The sequence below is a fragment of the Cervus elaphus genome, chromosome 1 (assembly GCF_910594005.1).
Source record: "Cervus elaphus chromosome 1, mCerEla1.1, whole genome shotgun sequence".
Classification (NCBI taxonomy): Eukaryota; Metazoa; Chordata; class Mammalia; order Artiodactyla; family Cervidae; genus Cervus; species Cervus elaphus.
Genome location: NC_057815.1, coordinates 93,357,851 through 93,375,925, shown reverse-complemented (window position 1 = coordinate 93,375,925; position 18,075 = coordinate 93,357,851). Strand labels below are relative to the sequence as shown.

Here is an 18,075-nt window from a genome sequence, read left to right as displayed (position 1 = left end):
CAGATAATTCAGAGAATTTGGACAAATATATTAGAAAAAGGAAGGTCAATTTTATGTATTTGATATATATATATATTTAAAATATGTGGAAAAGCATGTTTTTACTTTGGTCAATTAAAAATCTTTGTTAGCTAGATAATATAATTGACAATCAAATATGTTTCAATTTTCAAAATATTATTTAAATGTTTAAAATCATTACTGAAAAATAAAATTCAGTAAAATAATTATTACAAAAGTGTTCCACAGTAGATTTATAAAATAAAAAGCAATTAAAAAATAAATCAGCTTAATTCAATAAGTTGAGAATATTATATTCATGTCAAACTAGTTTTTAGTAAAGCTTATAATTTTGTGTTCATATTGTTAATTTTCACCAAATTTATGTTTGTTTTTTTCAGATACCTAATTCATTTGTATATAATATATACCAAACTCAGATATATGGAAAACCAGAGAAACGTCTCAGGATTCATCTATCTGGGACTTTCTCATGACCAGAGCATGCAAACATTTTGCTCTGTGCTCTTTTCATTCTGCTCAGTGACCCTGTTGTAGGGAATCTCTGATCCTTGTGTCCATTCCGGGCAGTCCTCTTCTTAACCAACCAGTGCACTGTTTCCTCAGTCACTTATCGTTCATAGACATCTGCTGTACATCTAGTGTACACCCAAACTAATTGGTGATCTGCTAGGGGAAGAAACAACCCTTTCTCATGATAATTGCACATTCCAGATTTTGCAATGCATTTTTTCGGCAGCATCGAGTCTTCATTCTTCCTGCCATGGCTTTTGGTCGCTACACTGCCATTTGTAAACCTCTCCACTATGCGATTATCATGAACAGAACAAGATGCAATCTTCTAGTCTTGGCTACTTGGGCTGGTGGGGCTGTCCCTTCTTTTCCTCAATTATCTATGATAATCCAGTTGCCTTTTTGTGGTTCTAATGAAATTGGTCACTATTTTTGTGATATCTTCCCTATGCTGAAAATTGCTTGTGCTGATACCTCCATCACTGGTGTCCTTCTGGTTGCCAATTCAGGAACGGTTTCCTTAGTTACTTTTGTTGTCTTATTTGTTTCTTATGTCATCATACTATTTACTTTAAGAAATCACTCAGCTGAGGGAAGACGCAAAGCCCTCTCCACCTGTGGGTCTCATATCACAGTAGTCCTCTTATTTTTTGGACCTTCGATCTTTGGTTACCTTAGACCTCCTACTACTTACCCTAGGACAAGGTACTTGCACTATTTTACACTGTCATTGCCCCTGTGTTCAATCCTTTAATCTATACACTGAGAAATACTGAGATGAAAAATTCCATGAGGAAAGTTTGGTGTCAAAGGTTATTTTCAAAGAAAGCATACGATTAGTGTGAAGAAGCTTGTATGTAAGCAATTTTATAAAAGAAAAGAGACTGCTGTAAATTTAAAAAAAAAGACTATCTCATAGATTTTATATTCTATCATCATTTGAATGGAATTATTGAGAACAGAAGTTTAGAAACTTAAAATCATAACCACTACTAATTTGCACATACCAAAACACCTGGAAGGTTGATCAGTTTTTTGGAGTATTATGGTGGGGTAGACATGGTTACCTGCAAGGAAATAAAAACAAAAAAACTGGTTCAAAACAAATAAGACAATTCTATATTGACCTTTGAATATTAAGATAAAAATATTTTAAATTATAATTATTTTAAAAACTCTGGGCTTATGGGCCAGACCATACAGTGGCCCATATTATATGGCAGTAGGAAAGCTGAAATATGAGATAAAATAATATCCTTAGATTTGTGAAATAATATTCATGTGCATATTTTAGTAGCATTCAGAAATCAGTAATTAACAAAAGATCAGTACAGCAGACTCTTTTAACGCGATTCCAGATGGTCACCTGACTTCACATTAAAAAATAGTAAAAACAAATAGTAAAAAAAAAAAAATAGTAAAGACAAACTAAGAATCAATAATCAGGAAGATTAAAACCACAATCAATGTTTTCCACCTATAGATCAGAATATAAAGCATTTCCCATAAAACTTACAGAAGTGATTAATAATAAAATGTAGGTGTTAACAAACCCTTAACTGCCTAAAATGATAATTGGCTCATGCTTGGGTTGGTACTCAAAGATCTGTCATCAACAATGAGGGGGAAAAAGCTAGCAAAAGACAATATGTGATTAAAGTCAAAGAAAGAAACAAGTGAGTGCATTTTTGTAGTACATGGGTATTAATAGCAACTTTATTGTTAATTGTCAAATCTTGTAGATAACTAGGATGTCCTTCTGTAGGTGGATAGATAAAATGTGGTACTTCCAGACAATGGGATACTATTCAACACTACAAGAAACTTAAATTCATTCAGTTCAGTTCAGTTGCTCAGTTGTGTCTGACTCTTTGTGACCCCATGAACCACAGCACACCAGGCCTTCCTGTCCATCACCAACTCCCAGAGTTTACCCAAACTCATGTCCATTGAGTCAGTGATGCCATCTAACCATCTCATCCTCTGTCATCCCCTTCTCCTGCCCTCAATATTTCCCAGCATCAGGGTCTTTTCAAATGAGTCAGCTCTTCATATCAGGTGGCCAAAGTATTGGAGTTTCAGCTTCAACATCAGTTCTTCTAATGAACACCCAGGACTGATCTTCAGGATGGACTGGTTGGATCTCCTTGCAGTCCAAGGGACTCTCAAGAGTCTTCTCCAACACTACAGTTCAAAAGCGTCAATTCTTCTGAGCTCAGCTTTCTTTATAGTCCAAATCTCACATCCATACATGACTACTGGAAAAACCATAACCTTGACTAGCTGGATCTTTGTCAGCAAAACAATGTCTCTGCTTTTTAATATGCTGTCTAGGTTGGTCATAACTTTCCCTCCAAGGAGTAAGAATCTTTTAATTTCATGGCTGCAGCCACCATCTGCATTGATATTGGAGCCCAAGAAAATAAAGTCTGTCACTGTTTCCATTGTTTCCCAATCTATTTCCCATGAAGTGATGGGACCAGATGCCATGATCTTCATTTTTTGCCAACTTTTTCACTCTCCTCTTTCACCTTCATCAAGAGATTCTTTAGTTCCTCTTTGCTTTCTGCCATAAGGGTGGTGTCATCTGCATATCTGAGGTTACTGATATTTCTCCCAGCAATCTTGATTCCAGCTTGTGCTTCATCCAGGCCAGCATTTTCCATGATATACTTTGTGTCTAAGCTAATGTCATGATGTATGTCAAAACCCATAAACTGTATAAAACCTAAAGTGAATCCTAATGTAAACTATGAATTTTGTGTGATGAAGTTGTGTCAGTGTGGATTCCTTTGAATGTAAAAAATACACCCCTCTTGTGGGAGAGGCTGTCCTTGTGTGAGGATAAGGGTATATGGTTTTGCCATGAAACTAAAACTGCTTTACAAAGTAAAATTCATTAGTTAAAAATATACATTTTGTCAAAATAGATATATCAACTTATCTTGAAACCAGAATGGAGAAAGAATTCTGAGAAAGATTTTATAGAGAAACCAGAAGAGAATTTTATGAAAATCCTTTCAGCATGCTTCAGTTCAGTTCAGTTCAGCCGCTCAGTCGTGTCCGACTCTTTGCGACCCCATGAACCACAGCACGCCAGGCCTCCCTGTCCATCACCAACTCCCGGAGTTCACCCAAACTCATGTCCATCGAGCTGGAGATGCCATCCAACCATCTCATCCTCTGTCATCCCCTTCTCCTCCTGCTCCCAATCCCTCCCAGCATCAGGGTCTTTTCCAGTGAGTCAACTCTTCCCATGAGGTGGCCAAAGTATTGGAGTTTCAGCTTCAGCATCAGTCCTTCCAATGAACACCCAGGACTGATCTCCTTTAGGATGGACTGATTGGATCTCCTTGCAGTCCAAGGGACTCTCAAGAGTCTTCTCCAACATCACAGTTCAAAAGCATCAATTTTTTGGTGCTCAACTTTCTTCATAGTCCAACTCTCACATCCATATAAGACCACTGGAAAAACCATAGCCTTGACTAGATTGACCTTTGTTGGCAAAGTAATATCTCTGCTTTTTAATATGCTATCTAGGTTGGTCATAACTTTCCTTCCAAGGAGTGTCTTTTAATTTCATGGCTGCAATCACAATCTGCAGTGATTTGGGAGCCCATAAAATAAAATAACACATACTAATCGAAATATAATTAAGAAATCACACATACTAATTGAAAAAAATATATATTCATTTCATTGAGTCCCTTGCACAGCAAGGAGATCAAACCAGTCAATTATAAATGAAATCAACCCTGAATATTCATTGGAAGGACTGATGCTGAAGCACTGATACTTTGGCTATGTGATTTGAAGAGCCAACTCATTGGAAAAGACCCTAATACTGGGAAAGATTAAAGGCAGGAGTAGAAGTGGTTGATAGAGGATAAGGTGGTTGGATGGCATCACTGACTCAATGGACATGAATTTGAGCAAACTCTGGGAGTCAGTGAAGGACAGGAAAGACTGGCGTGCTGAATTTCACACGGTTGCAAATAGTTGGACATGACTTAGCAACTGAACAACAATAGCAATGTTCAATAGTTGCATTATTATAATTGCCAAGGAAGTAACCTAAGTGTCCCTTACCAGATGAATTAATAAAGAAGACTTGGTGCGCGCACACACACACACACATATAGACACACACACACACACACACACACACACACACACACACACACAGAGGAATACTACTCAGTCAAAAAAATAATGATATATATTACCACCTTCAGGAACATGGAAGGACTTGGAGAGCGTTATGCTAAGTGAAATAAATCAGACAGAAAAAGATAAATACTGTATGATATCTCCTAAATGTGAAATATAAAAGCTATGACAAATTAGTGAATATAACATAAAAGAAGTAGACTCACAGATATAGAGAAAAAACTAATAGTTACCATTGTGAGGGATGGCAACATTGGGGTGGGGGAATGGGATGTATAAACTATTGGATGCAAGATAGGTTAAAGGATGTATTGTAAAACACAGAGAATATAGCCATGACTTTGTAAATGAAAGTAACCTTTAAATTTGTATAAAAATTAAAAATTGCAAGAGTCACAATCATTCTAAAGATGCTATATAAGGAAGTATACATGCGTGTGCTAAGTGGCTTCAGTTTTATCTGACTCTCTGCGACCCTACAGACTATGGCCCACCTGGCTCCTCTGTCCATGGGATTCTCCAGGCTAGAATAGTGGAATGGGTTTCCATGCCATCCTCCAGGGGACTTACCAACTCAGGGATCACCTTGTGTCTCTTACATCTCCTGCACTGGCAAGTGGGTTGTTTACCACTGGCAGCACCTGGGAAGCCCACAAGGAGTTATAAAGGATGGAAAAAATGATAACAAAGGTAAAATTAAGTATTGTTTTTAGGGCAGAGAGGAACTGCACAACTTACCATCCCAAGAATTTCTAATAAAGAATCAAATTATCAAATTCAAAAAAAATTGAAATCATTCCAGTCATCTTTTCTGACCACAATGCTGTAAGATTAGATCTCAATTACAGGAAAAAAAAAAAAAAATATTAAAAACTCCAACATATGGAGGCTAAATAACACGCTTCTGAATAACCAAAAAATCATAGAAGAAATCAAAAAAGAAATCAAAATATGCATAGAAATGAATGAAAATGAAAACACAACAACCCAAAACCTATGGGGCACTGTAAAAGCAGTGCGAAGGGGAAGGTTCATAGCAATACAGGCTCACCTCAAGAAACAAGAAAAAAGTCAAATAAATAACCTAACTCTACACCTAAAGCAACTAGAGAAGGAAGAAATGAAGAACCCCAAGGTTAGTAGAAGGAAAGAATCTTAAAAATTAGGGCAGAAATAAATGCTAAAGAAACAAAAGAGACCACAGCAAAAATCAACAAAGCTAAAAGTTGGCTTTTTGAAAAGGTAAATAAAATTGACTGTTAGCCAGACTCATCAAGAAACAAAGGGAGAAGAACCAAATCAACAAAATTAGAAATGAAAATGGAGAGATCAAAACAGACAACTCTGAAATACAAAGGATCATAAAAGACTACTACCAGCAGCTCTATGCCAATAAAATGGACAACTTGGAAGAAATGGACAAATTCTTAGAAAACTATAACTTTCCAAAACTGAACCAAGAAGAAATAGAAGATCTTAACAGACCCATCTCCAGATTTGGGAATTCCCTGGTGCCTCACTGGTAGAGAATCCACCTTCCAAAGCAGGAAACGCAGATACAGTCTCTGGGTTGGTTGGGAAGAATCCCTAGAGAAGGAAACAGCAACCCACTCCAGTAATCTTACCTAGGAAATTTCATGGACAGAGGAGCCTCGCAGGCTACAGTCCATGGGGTTACAGAGTCCAACATGACTTAGAGATTAAACAGCGGCAAAACTGGCAGTCCAGTGGTTAATACTCAGCATTTTCACTGTTGGGTCCCTGGGTTCAATCACTGGTCAGAGAACAAAGATTCCTGAAAAAGTGGCAGTGTGGCCAGCAACAACGACCAGAGAAAAATAAACAATCTCAAAATCAAGAATGTTAAGGAAAGTGTTATTGATGTTATTACTATATGCTTAAATTTTCAGTGTTTTATATGCTTTGCTGCTCTGGGGCTTCCAGCTGCACCCTGGCTTTCTCCAGTTGTGGTAAGTACAGCCGCTCTCTGCTGGGTGCACAGGCTTCTGATTGTGGTCGCTTCTCTGGCTGCATAGCCCTGGCTCTGGAGCTTGTGGGCTCAGTAGTCATAGAACAGGGACTTTGGTTGCTCTGCGGCACGTGAAATCTTCCTAGACCAAGGATTGAACCCAGGTACCCTGCCTTGGCAGGCAGATTCCTATCCACTGTACCACTAGGAAAATTGTGTTGTTTTTTTTTTTTAATCGCCAAATTTAATTTTAGTCATGTTCTATGATGTTTACTTAGCTGAACAGAACCAAACAAAACTGTCAGTAAAAGTGAAAGAGAAGTTGAGTTAATTAATAAATTCATTTCAAAGGACTCTCAGTTCAGTTCAGTTCAGACCCTCAGTCATGTCAGACTCTTTGCGACCCCATGGACGCAAAGCCCAGCATGCCAGGCCTCCCTGTCCATCACCAGCTCCCAGAGTTTACTCAGACTCATGTTCATTGAGTCGGTGATGCCACCCAACCATCTCATCCTCTGTCGTCCCCTTCTCCTCCTGCCCCCAATCCCTCCCAGCATCAGGGTCTTCTCCAATGAGTCAACTCTTTGAATCAGGTGGCCAAAGTATTGGAGTTTCAGCTTCAGCACCTGTCCTTCCAATGAATACCCAGGACTGATTTCCTTTAGGATGGACTGGTTGGATCTCCTTGCAGTCCAAGGGACTCTCAAGAGTCTTCTCCAACACCACAGTTCAAAAGCATCAATTCTTCAGTGCTCAACTTTCTTTATGGTCCAACTCTTACATCCATACATGACTACTGGAAAAACCATAGCTTTGATTAGATGGACCTTTAAAGATGGCATCTTTAAAAGGTAAATATTTGTTTTCATTATCATATTCCCTTAATAGTATGAATTTCTATTTGTAGAGCATTATTAGTGATCAGAATTCTTATTTCAAACAGTATTGACCTAGCACTAAAAACATTTTCTGATACAAATCTAAACACAAATTCCTAAATGAGACTTGAGACGTTACCAAAATATTTCACAGAAATTACTTAGTACTTCTTGTAGCGGCTGTCAGGAGTAATGGGTTGATAGTATTTTTCAAATTGAAGCATATTGACATATAACTACATAATTTTTAGTTCATATATATATATATATATATATATATATCTCCACATATCCAGGAAGGATTTATCTATTTTATAAATAAATTTGATAACTGCAACTTTGGACCTTTTGCCTCTCTTCACCCATTTTGTCATGCCCCTTCCACCCACCTCTGGCAACCAGCAATCTTTTCTCTGAATCTATGAATTCAGGTTTGCTTGCTTTTTCTTTTTTTAAGATTTCACATATAAGTACGATTATATGGTATTTTTCCTTTTGTGTCTGTCTTACTTCATTTATTATAATGCTCTCGAGTTCCATCTGTGTTATTAAAGTGGCAAGATTTGTTTCTTTTGTATATGCATAAACACACATATGCATATATCACATTTTCTTTATCCATTCATCTGACAGAAGACACTTAGGCAGTTTCCGTGTTGTGGTTATTGTGAATAATGCTGCAGTGAGAATGGGAATCATATATCTCTTTGATGTAGCAATTACATTTACATTTTCTTTATATTCCACAATTCAGTCCAGCATATCATGTTTCATTTAGTATTCTTCTCTCTCTACATCATTATTGCTCCTATGTTCAATCTCTTAATCTATATGCTGAGGGATGTAAAGATGAAAAATGCCATAAGAAGAGCTCAGTGTTAAACATTCTAACCACATCTTAACAACAACAACAACAAAAAAGGTGGGAGGAAGGACAGCTAGATGAGATATATGTAGAATCAGAGAACAATAAATTATTTCACAGATTAATTATTCCACAGGTACAGTTTTATAAAGTGACATAAATGAGACTTCTAGATTAAAAATAGCTACTAATCAAACACCAATTTTACTTAAAAAATTGAATTGAAAATGTAGTTAATTTTGTTGAATTTTGAGATGATGTGATCAGGGTTACATGCCTAAAAATCACCTGGGTTATAGTAATTAAGTCACTACTATAGTAAAACAAATACTATAATGAAAAAAGAAAAAAAAAATAAGAGGAAAGTTAGGTTTAGTGCTTTCTGTACTATTTCTTGAGAATCACTTCTTAACATACTTTTCTACACCCCAGTTTCTTCATCTGTGCAATGGAGCTGATGAGAGTTATCTCTCCCTTAGGGTTGATACAAAGACCAATAAGCTAAACCCCATCAATTGGCTCAGACCTTACAGATAGTAAATATTTGCTATTATTAAGGAGGCTAACAGAGCAGGGCAGAAGCAAGCGTTAGTTTTGAATATAGACGTAAAAAGAGGAAAAGCTGTTGAAAAATTATGAAAGCAAAATTACACAATGCTCGACTCCACTGTTGACAAATTAGTCTAATAAGTTTTTTGTGAACCTAGAAAGATATGAAAGAAAGTTCTATATATCTGTAATTTTCCGGAAAAATTCATCTTACCTGGAAGTACATTAAAGAACATTCATTTTGCCCTCTTGGAGACAAAGATGAAAATATTACATGAGGATGGATGAAAATTATTTCTTAACAAAATGACTGACCCCAGGTTTCCTCAGATAATAGCAAGGAGAAAAAAAACTCAAATTGCATAAATAGCAGATCTCAGTCATCAAGGGATGCTGAGATGCTGCAGGGTTGCCTCTTTTTGCAGGGCATTTATAGTCCTCTAGAGTTGCTCTGATAACTTAGATCTAAAAGGACACTGGTGAGTGGATTATTTGGGAACATACACATAATGCTTGTTGCTGTTTAGTCTCTAAGCCATGTCTGAATCTTTGCGACCCCATGGACTGTAGCCTGTTAAGCTCCTCTTTCCATGGGATTTCCAGGCAAGAATACTGGAGTGGGTTGCCATTTCCTTCTCCAGGGGATCTTCCTGACCCAGAGATCAAACCCACATCTTCTGCATTGGCAGGGGGATTCTTTACCACTGAGCCACCTGGGAAACCCAATGTACATAATTAACTTGAACTAAGTAAGCAACCTTTTGGGAAGAAATATGTGTACCTTTCGGATATAAAGTTTACTTAAAACTTTACAGAGTTTTGTGCCTAAACCCCTCAGGAATGATGTGGTCATAGAAATACAGAGTCTATAAAACTCCATTTGACTAGTTTTGGATAACAGAATACTCTTCTTATCCTCAAATATTTTTTCTGTGGAATAAACCCTCATCATTTATTTGATTTGATGGTGTTGTAGGGGACAGTAGTTACCAAAATTATGTAAAAGTCATACTATTTATTTACAGATCGGGGAAAATTAGAAAGTGAAACTCAGCAGTAGCATTTAAGTCAAAAACTTGAAAGGAAATCACTTGAGGAGTTAAAGGATGACTATCATTTCCATGAAGACAGGACAGAAACTATACAAGAAGAATAGATTCAAAATAAGTGCAGAGGAAAATATGTGAGAAAATTGTGTCTTTTTCTTCCTTGCCAGGAGCTTCCATAAATATGTGGTATTTCTTGCAATGTATTTTTAACTACTGGGTTAAGAAAACATTAATTAGCTGTTGCTTTTAAAATAAGCTTTACTGTGAATTTTATAGCCTAGGAAATTTTTTGATTAAGGGATCAGGAAATTCAAGGAGGATCTGGGAGTAAACTGAGGGTGGAATAACAGATTCTGGAAAAATAAGATCAAAGTCATAAAATAATACTGCAGGATGACTGCATATAAAAAAAGAGGACACGTTGTTATAACTCAAGGGAGAAGGTCAGTAAAACATTAAACAATATTAAGCTAATTTTTATTCTGAAAAAGACATAATAGCAGAAATGGCTATTAGAACAATGAAGCTAATTTCTTCATTTCACAGAGCCAGGAGTTTTCAAGTTCACAGATAATAAGAAGTGGCAATGTTAGGACATGCTCCTAAATCCATTTCTCCTGCCTATTATTTTACATGGTTAAGAGTTGAGATGCACTGTTAGTGCTCACACTTGAGAAAATATGAAATTGCTTCCTACAGTAGATGAACTGTATGCTTATTACATTTTTGAGTGGCTTATTTATGGCAATTCGGAGCTGACTTGGTTTGTGGTTTCTCATAGAGACTTTAGCCCAACTATGTTCTGTGTTTCCATTTACACATTTTTTAAATTTAAGTTTTTGTGACTAGAATGGAACAATGATTGATTCAGGAGGTATCATAGATTTATCTACAGGGTTTAAGAAATCTATGCAAACTTCAGAGTTGGGTAAAGTGGGGTTAATGTTAAATCTTTCTTGCTGCTTTGCCTTTTTTTTTTTTTTTGGTTTTCCTTTCTGAAATGTTGTGAAACAGGCAACGGAGTCAGAAAAGTTAAGCTATAAACCCTAGTTTGCTGCATACTAGATATGTTATTATATACAAATAGCCTCTGAACATAATTTATTTTTGTGTACATTTATTTTAACACAATCATCTTGCCATGTGTACACTATTTCATGCTTTTTAAAAACTCTTTCTCGCTTGTGATCAAAATCATCCCAGAGTCAATCTGAATTCTAAAGAATATTTTTCTTGGGTTAAAAAAAAAGAAAAAGTTAAATATATCAACTACCTTGCAAAATTTATGTCTGAATTTAGTGGCTTAATTAAGACATATAAAGAGGGTACCCCCAAAATATAATGAATGATTATATTGTAATCTTTATTTTTAAAGACATTAAAATATGTTAAGTTAATCATAGTAGTCCTATGTCAATGAAGAAGATGAATCAAGGAAGAATGCCAGGTAAGAAATTAAGCATAGCTGTAGCCTTCTGGATAAAAAGACAGCTAACCTTCAAGGAAAATTTTTAGTAAACTTCTAATAAATGCAAATTGATGAATGGACTTTTCTGAGAGTACTCCTAATTTTCCTTTAGATAGAGATTTAAAATTATGTAAATGTTTTAATATATTTTTGTCATGATAACATATTTGAAGTATATAGTGAATGCTTCAAGCCAGTAGTATATTCAACATTATTATTTTATTCAAATTGAAATGAACAGTCTTTCTACTTACTGGCTAATATACCATGGTCTGATTTGGGGACTGATCAGAAGCTACTTCTCAATAAATTTTTCTTTAAACAAATTCCTAAATTAGTTTAATTTTAATTTAGGAGAAGCTCTTAAAATTCTGCTATGGGAACTAATTTTATTTCTTTTAAAATTCTATCTCTATTACAATGCAATTGTTCACCATGTAGGTAACAATGTTAACTTAATCAATCATAGGGAGAATTGAACCAGACAATTAAACAGAAATTGATCAAGAAGCCAAGTATGAGGCTGATTACAAAAAATATATAGTATGAAAATACAGACACCATGAAGACAACTGAAAAGAATTTATCCTAGTTTATTTTCATTATTTCTTATAAGTTTTTGATGGAGCACATTGTTAACCAACCACTGTCATCTTTTCAGAAGCATTCAAAACTCTATTGTGGATTGATAAGACATTCATATTGACTAACACCAATGCTGATCACAATTTGATGGAAGAATTAGCAGAAATCAGTCAGTATATATTAACACAGATTCTTAGTAAAAAGTATTTTGAGTACCTGATTTTTATTCAGAGACATTTAAATGAGTCCTATTAAACCTATTAATAATTAGTGTCTTTAAAATCATAGGATCATTACTCTTCTCAATAAGCATTTCTAAATATTGGTTCATGAATTATATCATTTCAGGTAATTTATGTGTTCCATCTACACTAACCATGGAAAAATGCAATAATGTCACTGTATTTATTCTTTTGGGACTTTCCAAAAACAAGAACACTGAAACCCTTTGCTTCATCTTATTCTTATTTTGCTACATTGCTATTTGGATAGGCAATGTGCTCATCATGATTTCTATCACCTGCAGTCAGCTCATTGAGCAACCCATGTATTTTTTCCTTAATTACCTCTCAGTCTCTGACCTTTGCTACACATCGACAGTGACACCCAAGCTAATAACTGATTTACTGGCCGAAAGGAAGACCATTTCCTACAGGAACTGTATGGCACAGCTCTTTACTGTGCACTTCTTTGGAGGCATTGAGATATTTATCCTCACAGGGATGGCCTATGACCGCTCCGTGGCCATCTGCAAGCCCCTGCACTACGCCGTCGTCATGAACAGGCAGAGGTGTAATGCCATCATCATCGCCTGCTGTACTGGGGGACTTACACACTCTGCCAGCCAGTTCCTTCTCACCGTCTTCTTACCCTTCTGTGGCCCCAATGAGATAGATCACTACTTCTGTGAGGTGTATCCTTTGCTGAAACTGGCCTGCTCGAACACACGCATGATAGGTTTCTTAGTTATTGCTAATGCGGGCCTAGTTGTTTTGGTGACCTTTGCTGTCTTGCTGCTGTCTTACTTTTTTATATTGTTCGGCATCAGGGCATGTTCTGTGGAGAGCCGCAGCAAAGCTCTCTCCACTTGCAGTTCTCATATCACCGTTGTAGTCCTGTTTTTTGCACCTGAGTCATTCATTTGCATCTGACCAGCCACAACTTTCCCAGAAGATAAAATGTTTGCTCTTTTTTACACTATCATTGCCCCGATGTTCAACCCTCTGATCTACACGCTGAGAAACATGGAGATGAAGAATGCCCTGAGGAAAGTTTGGTATCGTCATGTACTTCTGGAAAGAAAGTAACTTTCCTGAAGCTTTTCTGAGTTTCATGACGAGGTTCCGTGAGATCGTGGCTGGAAATAAGATCCATTCTCATCACCTCTGCTTGGAGAGATAAGTGAAAAAAAAAAAAAAAAGCATATCCTGTCTGTTGTTCTATGTTTCTACACTGGCACCTTACATAATTTTAAGCATTATTCTTATTCTCACCCTCGTTCATCTGTCTTAACAATTAAGACTATGTTTATGCAAAATAGCCAGACTATGTGCTAAAAACAAAAAGTTGCATCACATATTTAGCATCCTATTGAAAAAAGATAAAATAAATCATGCACTTTTTATGCCTTAAAATGCTGAGAAACTGAGTAAGATATTACCTTCTGTTTTCAAACTTTTATTGGACTATACATGCGCGTCACTCACATGTAGTTCTTGAACGGTCAAAAACTGAGCAACGCCGTGTAATCAGCAGCCAGATTGAGTCAGAAATTAATATACCAGAACTCCACCCCATACCCCTGTATAATCACAATTTCCCCCACAAAATTACCATCTTTATCTTTAAAATCAATTTATATCTTTTTTGTATTCTATAGAAAGATAGCAATAGAGATCATACACTTTTGTCCATTTTTCTATTATTGTGTTTGTAATACTCATTCAAGCATCAACTTCTCTGATGGCTTTCATTGATCTACAGCATCTCATTGCATGAATATGTGACCATTAATTTACCCATTCTTTTGGTGCTAGGCATTTGGGTCATTTCTTAGAGCTATTAAGAGTAGCACTGCTTTAAACATTTTGGAATGTCTTTTGGTGTATATGTGTCTTCTGTTGTTTCTTTTCAATATGTTTTACATGGTAAATTTTAATACTTAAAATTTTAAGATAGTGGTGCACCCTTGTATCAGTAATCTTTGCTAATATGTTACTGACATAAACTAAAATACATTAAATTTTAAAATGTCTCTAGAAAGACATTAGGGTGGATGCAATAAAAGGTTTAGAAATATGTGAAACTTCTGACACTTTTAGAATTCATCACTGGGGTCTGGGGTATATTAATCAATGCCAGTCAAACTGTCAATCACAGATACAAAGAATAAGACTGTTAGAAAGAAAGCTTGGACAATGGAGCTTAGGAAAGATTCCCAGAATGGAGTGTCAGGTAATGTTTACAAGATTAACATTTAAGTAATCATCACTGGGAAATATTACAAATAAGATATTTACTAGAGGATATGGAGTTGCTTATCATAAGTAAAGCTGGAAAATTATTTATTTAGATTCTGAGTAAAAAGAAAAAATGTATTTCAGTGACCTTTAAATAGGGGCAGTGGTTTCAGGTAAAGAGGGTATAAGCAGATAATTCCACCCTTAAAGCAGAAAGCAAAGAGGAATTAAAGAGCCTCTTGATAAAGGTAAAAAAGGAGAGTGAAAAAGCTGGCTTAAAAGTCAACACACAAAAAACAAAGATCATGGCATCCGGTCCCATCACTTCATGGCAAATAAGTGAGGAAACAATGGAAATGGTGACAGACTATTTTGTTGGCCTCCAAATTCTCTGTGAATGGTGCCTGCAGCCATGAAACTAAAAGACGCTTGCTCCCTGAAAGAAAAGCAATGACAAATCTACACTGCTTTAAAAAGCAGAGACATTACTTTGCCAAGAAAGGTCTGTATGTTTCAAGCTTTGGTTTTCCAGTAGTAAAGTACGGGTGTGAGAGCTGGACAGTAAAGAAGGCTGAGTGCCAAAGATTGATGCCTTCAAACTGTGGTGTTGGAGAACATGAGAGATCCTTGGACTGCAAGGGGTCAAACCAGTCAGTCCTAAAGGAAAGCAATCTTGAACATCCATTGGAAGGACTGATGCTGAAGCTGAAGCTCCAATACTTTGGCCACCTGCTGCAAAGAGCCAGCTCATTGGAAAAGACCCTGATGCTGGGAAAGATTGAAGGCAGGAGGAGAAGGGGCCAACAGAGGATGAGATGACTGTATGGCATCATGGACTCAAGGGACATGAGTTTGAGCAAGCCCCAGGAGTTAGTGAAGGACAGGGAAGCAGTCCATGGGGCCGCAAAGAGCTGGACATGATTGAGCAACTAAACAACAACAAGTGTGAATGCTGGTTTGCAATGCACACAAACACAAAATATAGACAATTACAACTTTGCAGGAACTTCTATTATAGCACAAATGAGATAAACATTCTTGAATTCAAAATCAAACTGAGAGAGAAAATATTTAATTTTTTCCAAAAGGTGATGACCACATTAAAAAAATAACCTTGAATATAGGGAAAAATTATATTGAAAATAGATATTGCAGAGTATGTAACACAATGACTTCCTTTATTGAGGTCATCAGATAAAAATATAATGTAAAAATATTTATTATATAAAAATAATTTTCTCTAAAAAATAATAATTTTCAAGCATGATATATGAATCTCAAAATTGTCCCGGGTGTTTAAAAATTAAATAAAAATAATATTTTAATTTGAAATTTGATAGATAAAACACAAAAGAAAGAGTAAATATCTTAAGAAATTTATCTTATCTTAAGAAAGAAACAGTAAATAGAATTGCAGTTATTAACAAATTACCAGAACACAGAGTTAGAGAGAAAAGAAGATAGAAAATATCAAAAAGATATTAATATTCATTATCAATGAAGTAAAATAAAAGTGAAAAACCAGTATTTATCAAACTCTAGGGTTTGGATAATAATGAGAAAAAAAATTAAAGTGCTGTTTACTGAAAATTTTCCAGATTGATGATAGTTTTGAAAGAATGAAATATTGCCTTTTGCAGCAATGCCGATGGTCCTAGAGAGTATTATGCTTAGTGAAGTAAGTCAGACAAAGACAAATACGATATGATATCACTTACATGTGGAATCTAAAAAACAATACAAATGAGTCATATACGAAACACAAGCAGACTCACAGAGGTAGAAGACAAACCCGTGATTATCAAAGGGGATCGAAAGGGGAGGAAGGACAGATTAGGAGTATGGGGTTAACAGATACAAACTCCGACATGCAAAACTGAGAAGCAGTGAGGATTCACTGTAGCCCAGGCAATTATATCCAATATATTGTAACAACCTGTAATATTGACTCCCAACTGATGAGTCACGGTTGTATCTTTTCCCTTTTGCCGAAAGGAATGGAAAGGAAAGTTAATTTGGTTTGGTCATTTTCTCTTCCTTTTCTTTGCAAAACCCAATCTCCCATTTGAGAAATGGAAATAAATGTGGAAGTAGATAACCTGGGACTGAGAGGAATAGAGCGCCAGCTGGTCAGTATTTTCATAAAGTGACTCCTGTATCCATATTGCTTTGTTCACGACAATTATTCGAACTCTGTGTTTCCTTTTGATTCTCTTTGTTGTTCCTCTCTCAAGAAGTAGAGACCTCCTCCAAAGAAACCTCATGCTTCCTCAGGGCTACTAAGTCCCCTTCCTGCTTTTCAAACAAGAGCATTAGCTAGAGATGGCAGAATTTGCTGACCTTCCTCAGGTCTGAATAGGAATGCTGCCCTCTAGAGACCCAGTGCCCAGAGCCCTGCTGAACAAAGTGAAAAGCAAATTCACAGACTGAAAATTCCCAGGAGGCCTCAGGAATATAACCTTGGACAACTGGTTAGTGATTATAGCAAGACTGCTTTAGAAACACTTTTGGGAAAACAAATGCCCCTAGCATTCAAAGAATGAATTCTTGTAATGCCCTGTTTATATTTGGCTCTTCCGGATATCATTTCCTATAGGCACAAGCATAAAACAGATGACTCCTATGGAATGCATGTGCACATTGCTTTAGCAGGTATACAAAAATGTCTCTGGCTTACTTGCAATTCAGAGCAGGTGTAAAGAAATTGTATTTGTAATCAAAAGACCAGATCACATCCCTGTGGAAAGAATTCATACTTCTCTGTGAGTTCAGGATGACTTCAGGGGTACCTAACTCTTGATTTCCCTTGCAAAACAACAGAGCTTCTCCTAGAAAAACAATCCTGAAGATATTTGCAGAGAATTAATGTAGCTTTGTTTGCATCATGGATTTGTAGTCTCCCATTTCATTTCAGGTTTATATGTAATTGAAAAAGTTTAGTACAGTGCTTACCAAAAGTGGAGAATGTACCAAGCAGATATTTTCCTGAAGAGCTGGAAACTAACCTGACGGCAACTCAAAATTGTCCTGATGTTTTTCTTTGTATTAGGCTATCGGCATGCTATTTCCCTTTTGTTCTCCTTAACTGTTATTGTAAGGTTATTACATTTTATTGTGGTATAGCGATTAGAGTACATGCTTTGGTGATGTTTAGCCTTAATTGTATATTGCAGGCTGAATTGGAGTAGGGGAAATAACATTAGAATTTTGAAATGTTTAGGTTGTCTATGGCTTTTGAACATCTAATCTACAGAGATCAAATGATGATTTTCCTAAAATAAATTAGACTGATTGAAATTGGTGAAGGTAAGTTAATGGTAGGGAAAGGAATCCTGTCTAGTTGTTATGTGCTAGGTACCATACTAGGAAGCTTCACATTATAATTTTATGTATTTCTCAATATTTTCTTTAAGAATGTATTAATATTGCAGTTGCACATATAAGGATTCTGAAGTTTAGACAGATAAAACATCCTTCCCAAAGAATCTCAAAAGAGTACACTTTGTTCTTGTTATAAGTTCTTAATAACAATTTCATGGAAAGCAAAAT

General features: G+C 36.1%; 1 protein-coding gene and 1 pseudogene across 1 annotated transcript; both read left to right on the top strand.

Moving 5' to 3' along the window:
• Nucleotides 1-444: 444 nt before the first annotated feature.
• Nucleotides 445-1,374, top strand: LOC122675658 (annotated as a pseudogene).
• Nucleotides 1,375-12,444: 11,070 nt separating this feature from the next.
• On the top strand, nucleotides 12,445-13,374 carry LOC122702990 (olfactory receptor 4P4-like). The gene is given in 1 exon segment (XM_043917054.1): nucleotides 12,445-13,374. A coding segment is annotated over 1 exon segment (930 nt).
• Nucleotides 13,375-18,075: the final 4,701 nt, after the last annotated feature.